Source organism: Danio rerio, chromosome 5, assembly GCF_049306965.1.
Source record: "Danio rerio strain Tuebingen ecotype United States chromosome 5, GRCz12tu, whole genome shotgun sequence".
Classification (NCBI taxonomy): domain Eukaryota; kingdom Metazoa; phylum Chordata; class Actinopteri; order Cypriniformes; family Danionidae; genus Danio; species Danio rerio.
In genome coordinates, this window is record NC_133180.1 from 32,475,809 (window position 1) to 32,486,787 (window position 10,979).

Here is a 10,979-nt window from a genome sequence, read left to right on the forward strand (position 1 = left end):
AGACCGTATGTTTTAAAAACCTCATATGTTATTATTAAACAAAACTGCAAAAATCATATATGTTACTTTTAAAGATTTTATTTTTTGTTTTTGTGACTCTGTCTCCACTGAAAGAAATGCTTGTTTTGTTATAAATGTAATTTATTTTCTTAAGAATTTATATATCCACAAATGTAAATTTATCAATACAAACCACATTTGTAATGGCTCCTAGCTTTTTCATATACTTTCCTGTTTTTTTAAGAATTTAGATACAATCTCATTATCTGAAAACAAGAAAGCAAGTAGAATTTTGTATTGACTTAATTTAAATACTGAAGTTGATCATACCTTCCATTTCATGTTCATGTCCTTTTTTTCTTTATTTTTTTTCCTTTTTTATTGACAATGTATGTAATTGATATTTTGAATATTGTTTACAATATTGTTCATGTCACCACTGTATTCTATTTGCATTAATAAAAAAAGGCAATATGATTAAAGATTATCATACTGTTTTACGTTTTGCTTTGAAAATGCAATTTGGTTATTTAAACTTTGATTATAGTGTCAAAATGAAATGTGTATAATTAATTAGTTTGTTTTATTTGCTAGATATTATCTTCTAGATGCATATTTTCTAGCAAAAAGCCTTTTTATCATATCTAAAGATAGTGAGAATTAAATGTACACAATTAGAATCAATGCTAGGAAGTCTATTTATATCATTTAGAATATGTGTTTTAAATCTTTAAATAATTCAATGGTCTTGTGTCCATATTGAGTGCTGTATAGAGTACTATGTTACTGATTATAAAACAGGCTACTATATAGACATTTATGTCAGTAAGTTACTTACTTTTAAACTTAGTTACATAATTATTAAAATTCCCCAGATTCAGTAGCCGGGTGAACGGACGGCATAATAATTTAAATGGCTATTTTATTTCGTTAAATTCAAAGCAAAATAATAGAGCACAGTATAATTTTTAGTAAGACAAATTAAAGGAGAATTTATTATGATTCATTTTAAATGTATTTTAAGAAAAAAAAGTAAAAAAAAAAGTTATTTCATTTACTTTATTTCATTTTTCAGTATATCTTTTTTTCTATTTTTGTTGTTGTTTCCCTGTTTTTAATTCATGTTTTGTGTTATGTTTTGTATCCATGTAAAAAAAACTACTTGCTACTATTAAATATAATAATAATCAGTGGATATTATTTTTATTATAATAGAAAATAACCCTTTATTTCTTAATAAAAGCCTACACATTTACACACAGAAGCTGTAAAGTTTCACCAAAATCAGAAAATTATCTGCCAAAACGTTGATCATGTCATGTTTATTAATTGTATTGGGTATTTTTGTAACTTTGATGGTTATTACATTTTAAAACGTAGGGTGTAAACTGTTTAAGTTTAATAGATAACAATAAAGAATAAACAATATAAAAATGTATAGATAAATAACAAGGTATGAACGGAGTACTGTATAGGTACACATGAACTTCGAGTAAAATAGAAAACGGTTTCCCCATGTCTCACATCTCGCGATGGTCGCTGCAATGTACGAGAGTCAACGGGTTATAAATCCGCTATGTGTGAGATTCAAGTGCGTCATTCTGAAATCATGGCGGCGTCGCTGGCGAAGAAGTGCGCTGCTCCGCAAATCCTCAAAACACTTTCAGCTCCAACCTTGAGGACGCAGATTGGGTATCACAAAAAGGTAAGCTAGTCGGAGAAGTAATCGTGACAGCTTCGAAAGTTCTCTCTTTTGGTTTCATCTATTTCAAGTGGTTTCCCGTGTGGTTTATATCCCGTGATGTACAACGACAGTAAATTACACTGTACTGTCTGTCACCACAAACATGTGACCTATTGTGTTTCTTATGATTTTTCTGCCACCAGCTTATACTTCTTTAAGTCATCTGACTGCAGTTCTTATGTTTAATATCTTATTTATTGTAGATGACTTATAGTTAACTTGTTACACTGAATGAGTCCATAATATCTTTTTATTTAGCAAATTATATTTCTGTAAAATCAGTACATTATTTAGGTCAAAATTGAGGGACAATTGAGATCAGCATGGCCGTGTATTTGTCTTATGTAACAATAAGCACATGATTCTGACAGAAAAAAACTTAGTTGGCTCCTCCCATAAACTTTATTTTTTATTTATTTTAAGGTCGTGGACCACTATGAGAATCCAAGAAATGTAGGATCTTTGGATAAAAATGCTAAGAATGTTGGCACCGGGTTGGTTGGTGCCCCTGCATGTGGAGATGTGATGAAACTTCAGGTAATCCTGTCTTTCTTAACAATAGGACCAGTGAATGAATGAATGAGTATGGATGTTGCTAGATGTCACTAAGGTGAATCTTAGTGGATCTTAATTCTTTGTAGTGTATCTGAAGCCTGTGATGGCATTTAGGAATTACACAGGATAAGTCTGCATATGTTAAATGATTGTATTTTAATTTATTGATTTAAAAAAGATTGATTTATTGTTTGTTCATTTAAGAGGGTCAAATATAATACAAACATAGTAATTGTTTATAACAATATTATAATGATAATAACAAATTTAAAAGGACAGATAATCTCTAAACATGCCTCTAGCCACAGAAATGGCTAAATTGCAGGACCTCATCCACCGTTAAAGTGCATTTAAATAGCTAACAGCTTATAACTTAATTATATAAGCCATAATAAAGCTAACAGCTCATAACTTAATTATATAAACCATAATTAATAACTAATTTATATGAACTATAAATAAATTCATGAATAATCCCACGATTACACTTTAAGCAGGTTTTTATAAGAAAACTGATTGAAAAATTGAAACAAGTAAATTAAGCCTGTCATGATTATGCATTTTGTGCATAAGTAAGGAAGTTCCTTACTTCCTGCTTTGCTACTGTTCGGACGTCTTTGCCCACTGCTCCGCTCTTCGCACTCTTGCTTTTATATCTTATACCCTAATTTTAACTTGAGCCTATCAGCACAGTGCTCAAACAACACGGCTTGAAGATCAGCATCGATTCTACAAACTTTCTGGAATATAGCTTTACTAACAAGAAAGGAATTACCGTCTAAACAATCCTCCCGCTACCAGCTATCAGCTGCTTACATTCCGGAGACGGGAAGACACGGCTGTGAAAATGCCTCTGGATCGGATTAATTCAGATTCTCACTGCTGTACAAACTGCCACAAACTTCTACAAAAGATTGCAGTTCTTGAAACGAAGTTGCTTGCGATCCGACCAGAACTTCAGCTTCATTGTGGATTCTCTCAGCACACAGCCGGTGAGTCCCATAAATCTGTTCCTGCTACTGTTTTGAGCACAGAAAAACAGAAAAGAACTGTTGAAAATGAGCATTGGCATAAACAAGGTGCGAGACCAAAGGGTACTCGTGGGGTCAGATCATACGCTGCCGCATTAGCGTCTTCTACCCCAAATACAGCTCGGACTCAAATACAGCTTCAGAACAGATATGAAGTTTTGAGTAATATGGGTGAAAAATCCCCAAATGTAGTCAGACAGAGATTGCATGATTCAGCAACTAATTCTGCATGGAACAGAGGCTCAAGGCCGACTAGACAGCGGCATTCTGCTCCGATCGCACCTGAGATAAGAACACTAGTCGTAGGAGATTCAATAATCAAGAATTTCAGGAGCAGATCTACAATGACATACTGCTTTCCTCATGCAACAGTTTCTGATGTAAACAAAGAGCTTGAGGAAATTCTGAAAAAGCACAAGACGGCAAAACGGATTATCATCCATGTGGGGAAGAATGATATTCGGAAAGAACAGTCAGAACTGCTCAAGAAAGATTTCTGTGAGCTCTTGGAAACAGCTGAAAGATTGAAGGTTCAGGCGTTCATAAGTGGACCACTCCCTGCAAGAGGGACAAATATGTTTTCACGGCTTCTTGGTCTAAATGTATGGCTACAGAAAACATGTAACAAGAAAGGACTGAATTTCATCGACAACTTCAATCTCTTCTGGAACCAAAGACAGCTGTTTACATCAGACGGCCTTCATCCAAACAAACTTGGTGCAAAGGTGCTAAAGGACAATATTTTTTTCTCCCTCAATCATCCATCAGCTGTGTATGCCACTGAACTGAACTGCAAACACACACCTAGCAAATGTCCGGATGACCACAGGACTTCAAATCAGCTCCTGAGTGGACTTGTGGCTGACGAATCACCCAAGGACAGTGATAATGCCACGCAGCCAAAACACCCAATGTTGATAGAGACACTATCAGTTGCCCTCTGCTCAACACAGGCAGACTGTGACTCATCAGAACAGCATCAAGTCTCGTCACTCAAAAATGATCCTCAGGAAAACATATTTCTGCAGACAGAATCTCCAGATGCACAGCCTCTGTCACCGGACACGTTCTCATTGTCACAATGTTCACCACTCTTGGGTTTTTCAAAAAAGATGGAGGAACTGGTGTGTGCTGGAACTAAACTTTCACACTCCATTGCCGCAAGCCCCCAGTTACCAACCAAAAAGCGGCCTGCTCCACAACCACCTATGAGCCCACCTGGAAGAGCCCTCCGATCACACCGCCAGGGCCCAAACAACAACGCCCCATCTTCAGCTGGTGAACACAAGAGCTGTCACTGATGTGTGTCGGGGGCCTGCTTAGATAACAGTGTCTTTATCAAATGTTTTCAGAACAAGCAGGAACCCAGTGTGTCTGTAGCTTTCTCTAAGCAGATATGTGTTGTGTTAAGTGACAGAAAACCAAAGACTTCATCAGGCCGTTTAGCAAATCATTCAAATCTGGTGTCTATTAAATGTAGATCTGAGACTACTATAGAAAAAACAGCTAAAACTGTTAGGTTAGCGCTTTTAAACATCAGATCACTCAACAATAAGTCTCTTTTAGTCAATGATTTTATCAACACAAATAGCCTTGATTTTATGCTTTTAACTGAAACTTGGCTAGATGACAGTTGTAGCGCAGCAGTTCTGAATGAAGCAGCTCCTTTAAACTTTGACTTTTTGAGTGTTTGCAGAGTTAATAGGAGAGGTGGAGGCATCGCTGCCCTGTTTAAAGATGTGTATGAATGTAAACAAGTGTCATTTGGTGACTATCTGTCTTTTGAATATCTGAGTATAGCACTAAAAGGGTCTCCACGCATCTTACTGATCATTATCTACAGACCTCCAAAATATTCTCCAGCTTTTATTGAGGATTTTACAGAGCTGTTATCAATAGTAACCTCTGAATTTGATTATTTTAGTATTGCTGGGGATTTTAATATTCACATTGATAATCCAGAAATCAATGCTGTAAAAGAACTGATGACTGTTTTTAACACTTTTGATCTGACTCAGCATGTTCAAGGACCCACACACAATCGTGGACACACTCTTGATCTACTTATAACTAAGGGTTTACACATTTCATCGACTGTTGTTAAGGATGTGGCACTATCTGATCATTTCTGTATCTTTTTTGATATATTGATCACTCCAGCTATTAAAGACAGATCTGTCTCTGTCAGAAAGAGATGCATAAATGAGAACACCAGTGAGCAGTTTATGAAAGCCATATCGCAAGCACCAAGTATATCTGCAGATTCTGTTGATTCTCTCCTTGATTTGTTCAATTCTAAAATTGAGAATGTCATAAATGACATCGCTCCTGTTAAAGTCAAGAAGATGACTGGCAGGCAAAAGGGATCTTGGACAAGGTCACCGAAAGTACAAATGATGAAAAGACAGTGCAGAAAAGCTGAGCGTATGTGGAGAAAGACGAAACTAGTAGTCCATTATAACATCTATAAAGACAGTCTTCATGCCTTTAATATGGAACTAAACACTGCTAGACAGACTTTCTTTTCAAGCCTTATAAACAGCAACTTAAATAATGCTCGTACACTCTTTGCAACGATAGAGAGACTCACAAACCCCCCCAGTCAGATTCCAAGTGAGCTCCTCTCTGAAAGCAAATGTAATGAGTTTGCTCATTTCTTCACTGATAAGATCAATAATATCAGAAAGGCAATAAGCTCATCCAATCAGTCAAGTTGTGTCGATATCAAACAAGCTCAACCACAACTTAAGAAATCAGACATTATGTCTGATTTCATGGCAATTAACGGTGAAATCTTAGAAGAGACTGTGCAAGTTATGAAAACATCAACCTGCAGTCTTGACACGCTCCCCACATCATTCTTCAAAACGGTGTTTACCTGTTTAGAAATGGATCTTCTAAAAGTGGTAAATGCTTCACTTCTATCAGGGATTTTTCCAACCTCACTTAAAACTGCAGTTGTTAAACCCCTCTTGAAGAAGAGCAACCTGGATAACACCCTATTGAGCAATTACAGGCCAATCTCAAATCTCCCTTTCATTGGCAAAATCATTGAAAAAGTTGTTTTTAACCAGGTTAACAAGTTCTTAAACTTCAGGGGGTGTTTAGACAATTTTCAATCGGGGTTCAGAGCACATCACAGTACAGAGAGCGCTCTTATAAAGATAATCAATGATATACGCCTAAATACAGATTCAGGTAAAATAACAGTGCTGGTATTGTTGGATGTCAGTGCTGCATTTGACACTGTCGATCACAGCATACTTTTGGATAGGCTGGAAAACTGGGTTGGGCTGTCTGGCACGGTCCTCAAATGGTTTAGATCTTACCTAGAAGGTAGAGGTTACCATGTCAGTATAGGTGACCATAGGTCGAGGTGGACACCCATGACGTGTGGAGTCCCACAAGGCTCGATTCTGGCACCTCTCCTGTTCAACCTTTACATGCTCCCTCTAAGCCAAATAATGAGAAAGAACCAAATCTCCTACCACAGCTATGCTGATGACACTCAGATCTACCTAGCCTTACAGCCTAATGACTACAGCCCCATTGACACCCTCTGCCAATGCATTGATGAAATGAGCAATTGGATGTGCCAAAACTTTCTTCAGTTAAACAAAGAGAAAACTGAAATGATTGTGTTTGGAAACAAAGATGAGGTTCTCAAGGTGAATGCGTACCTTGGCACTAAAGGTCAAACGACAAAAAATAAGGTCAAGAATCTTGGTGTGACTCTGGAGTCAGATCTGAGTTTCAACAGTCATGTCAAAGCAGTCAGTAAATCAGCATACTATCATCTCAAAAACATAGCAAGAATCAGATGCTTTGTTTCTAGTGAAGATTTAGAAAAACTTGTTCATGCTTTTATCAGCAGCAGGGTGGATTACTGTAATGGACTCCTCACTGGTCTTCCTAAAAAGACAGTCAGACAGTTGCAGCTCATCCAGAACGCTGCAGCCAGAATTCTAACCAGAACCAGAAAATCAGAGCACATCACACCTGTCCTCAGGTCTTTACACTGGCTGCCAGTTACATTCAGAATAGATTTTAAAGTATTATTACTGGTCTATAAATCACTAAATGGCCTAGGACCTAAATACATTACAGATATGCTCACTGAATACAAACCTAACAGATCACTCAGATCTTTAGGATCATATAAACTAGAAGTTCCAAGAGTTCAGTCAAAGCAGGGTGAATCGGCTTTTAGCCACTATGCCCCTCGCTGCTGGAATCAGCTTCCAGAAATGATCAGATGTGCTCCAACATTAGGCACATTCAAATCAAGACTGAAAACACATCTGTTTAGCTGTGCCTTTACTGAATGAGCACTGTGCTGCGTCCGACAGATTGCACTATCATGTTTTTCTCTTCTTCTTCATTCTTTCATATCACATTTTACCTGTTTTTATGTTTTGTTTTGTTTTTATGCATTTTTATTATTTGTTTTTACTTTTATTTTACTTGTTTCTTTTATTCTTGTTTATGTAAAGCACTTTGAATTGCCACTGTGTATGAAATGTGCTATATAAATAAACTTGCCTTGCCTTGCCTTGCCTTGCTTCTTACAAAGTGTCAAAGAAATAATTGTAATCAACAAATTGATTGCCTTTTTTCAAAATTTTACCCTAATATTTATGTTTTAATTACTTTTTTATATTATACTTTAAAACATTATGACATATTCATTTGGTTTTCTTTTATGTTGGTAAAATAATATTCTAAAACTTAATATTTTTCTTTCCTATTCATACTTTATTATTCATTCATTAATTTTCTTTTCGGCTTTTCCCTTTAATAATAGTGGAATGAGCCGCCAACTTATCCAGTTTTACGTATGCCCTTCCAGCTGCAGCCCATCCCTTAGAAACACATATACACTCATTCACACACACACACTCATAAACTGCGGTCAATTTTAGCCAACCCAATTCACCTGTACTGCATGTCTTTGCACTTGTGGGCGAAACTGGAGCATCCGGAGAAAACCCACGCGAACACAGGGAGAACATGCAAACTCCACACAGAAATGCCAACTGACCCAGCCGATTCTCGAACCAGCGACCTTCTTGCTGTGAGGTGAACGTGCAATCCACTTCACCACCGTGTCGCTTCATACTTTATTACTCTTACTTTATTCTTGATCTGATTTACATTCAAACCGATCCAACAAACTATAATAAATTCTAGTATAATATAATATATGAAAGAAAGACTTTTGACAGACTTTGTGTGTTTGCAGTGTATTTACCTTATTTCCTTTGTCCCCAGGAGTAAAAATGCATCTCTAAGCATGTGGAGCGTTATTTAAGCATTATTTTTTATTGTAAATAACTAATATATTTATGTGTTTACTAATATGAAGTAGTAAATATGAATAAACATAGTAAAAGAAAATATGTTAATATTTATTAGTTAAAAAATAAACATGACTAAATACATATTCATATTTATTGATTTATTCATTATAATATATTTTCCTTTAATATTTGAAGAATATATTCATATCTTAATAAATATTTGATATCTATTTGCTAATTAACAATAGTTATTATTATTTAAAGTAATAAATAATAATTCATTTAATATTATTGGTGATAATAATAACAATAGTAAAAAATGAACTCTTTCCAAGAGATGGGTTGCTGCTGGAAGGGCATCCGCTGCGTAAAAACTTGCTGGATAAGTTGGCGGTTCATTCCGCTGTGGCGACCCCGGATTAATAAAGGGACTAAGCCGACAAGAAAATGAATGAATGAAAAAATTAACTCATCAATAGATACATTCTAGAATGAATTGCAGTAGCACAATTATTTCATATATAAGATCAGTCTGCAAATCAGTTCAAATACTGATGATTAAAAACTTTCTGCAGTTTATTCAAGCATTATATGCATTAGTAGTCCACATTGTTTGTACTCAAGTTTGCTTTTGCTTTTTCCCACCTAGGTCGAGGTGGATGAAGCTGGGAAGATTGTGAATGCAAAGTTCAAAACTTTTGGCTGTGGCTCTGCTATTGCTTCCAGCTCTTTGGCTACCGAGTGGGTGAAAGGCAAATCTGTAAGCAGAAATGCCATTTTTATTAGTTCTTTGGATGTTTTCCTGTTTTTCTAATCTTTATTTCAACAAATTTAACCTGAACTGAACATATTTGTCTAAACATTAAACCTAAAAAGTCTTGTGGTTTGCCTGCATGTACAGGTCGATGAGGCCCTCAAGATAAAAAACACTGAGATCGCTAAAGAGCTTAGCCTTCCTCCAGTCAAACTGCACTGCTCGAGTAAGAATTTTAATGTTCATCTTTGCCTTACATTATTTACTAGTGTTATGATTGCTGTTCAGGTTGATAACAGTGACCCATATTATTTCTACTGTTAAGATGTTTCTTTTTTTGTAGCTGACCTTGTTCTCTGTTATGCAGTGCTGGCAGAGGATGCTATTAAAGCAGCTTTGGCCGACTACCGCCTGAAACAGGAAGGTGAACCGGTTGAGGAGACAGCTGTGGCCCGCAACTAGGAGGCACATTTGATCCTTTAAATCAGTGGTTCTCAACTGGTGCTTAACAACCAAATGGGGTTTCAGATCGGCTCGGATTGGGTCATGGGCAATAGAGAATTGAAACTACTAAATGCCAGTATCAAAATGTGATCAAATATACATGGTTATTGTTCTCTTGGAAGAGAAAAAGGCAGTTTTATTGTGTGATTGATTTTGCGTATTGTTGGGTCGACATTGTTTATTCTGAAACATCATTTAGGTCTTGAAAGCCATTTGAGAAATCCTTGTGATAAGTTTAGACCAAAGCTCTCCAACTCTTGCACTGTAGCCAGTCTTTTAAACGCACAATATAAAAGCACTGAATGTTACTGTCTAATATTAGTTGTAATGAAAAAATGTGGTTTCACTTGCTAGCTGAATACGCACACAGATTATTTTATTGTATTATGTTAGTTTGAAGGGACAGAAACATGATTGTGTTGGTGATTTATGCTGCTGAGATTGTATTTGATGGCCTTTCAAACATTATTAGCTTTAAAATAAAGCATATGTAAAACTGAATCAAGTGAGTGTTATATTTGATACTGCATATCCATGTGTTGGAAGATTTATCAAGCACGTTACACTGTCGTCATAACGCACGACGTGCTCGGCTACACGATAAAAGCCATGGTTTTTTCCTAGCCATCCCTGACGGTAACGTGCTCTTTCTACGTTTCTATTTCTGCAACAACAGCATAAACTAGTTTACTATGTAATATCAGATGTTGATTATATTGCTTTAATCAGTGTTACATGTTATCATTGTGTGTTTGAAAACCATTTTACCTGACATTTATTGCGAAACTGAAAGCGCCAGCAGATTACCTCAGATCTTGAAAATAAACAGAATCATCATAGATGGCGCTGTTTTGCACAATTTTTTTAAGGTCTAAAACAACATCTGCAGTTTCTTACAATATTTGAAGTAGCCTATTTAATTTTTAAAACGTAATAAGGGGTTTGTTGAACAGTATTCAAATGTTTCTACTATATCACCAACATTTCTCATCAACATACACCTCCACACTCTCCTCATAACTTGTACTCCCCATAATCACAGCACTATTTAATATTTGCACATTTAAAATTGTACATTGCACTTAGTTGCT

General features: G+C 36.0%; 1 protein-coding gene across 2 annotated transcripts; it reads left to right on the forward strand.

Moving 5' to 3' along the window:
* The first annotated feature begins 1,584 nt into the window (after positions 1 to 1,584).
* Positions 1,585 to 10,389, forward strand: iscub (iron-sulfur cluster assembly enzyme b). Of its 2 annotated transcripts, none has more exons than NM_001017800.2 (5): positions 1,585 to 1,705; positions 2,168 to 2,281; positions 9,280 to 9,390; positions 9,532 to 9,610; positions 9,752 to 10,389. In NM_001017800.2, exons 1-5 carry the CDS (start codon positions 1,610 to 1,612, stop codon positions 9,844 to 9,846), a joined length of 495 nt encoding a protein of 164 aa, NP_001017800.2. In that variant the 5' UTR covers positions 1,585 to 1,609; the 3' UTR covers positions 9,847 to 10,389. The 2 variants fall into 2 exon arrangements, 1 of the variants encoding a protein (NP_001017800.2); XR_012405880.1 differs by having other exon boundaries at positions 1,594 to 1,705; positions 9,280 to 9,371.
* Positions 10,390 to 10,979: the final 590 nt, after the last annotated feature.

What these genes read in the sequence shown, in the direction of transcription:
- iscub (NM_001017800.2), top strand. Translation starts at nt 1,610, where the DNA reads ATGGCGGCGTCGCTGGCGAAGAAGTGCGCTGCTCCGCAAATCCTCAAA. An exon ending in GAGATGTGATGAAACTTCAG is followed by an intron (nt 2,282 to 9,279) that starts GTAATCCTGTCT and finishes TTTCCCACCTAG; the next exon opens with GTCGAGGTGGATGAAGCTGG. An exon ending in AGTGGGTGAAAGGCAAATCT is followed by an intron (nt 9,391 to 9,531) that starts GTAAGCAGAAAT and finishes CTGCATGTACAG; the next exon opens with GTCGATGAGGCCCTCAAGAT.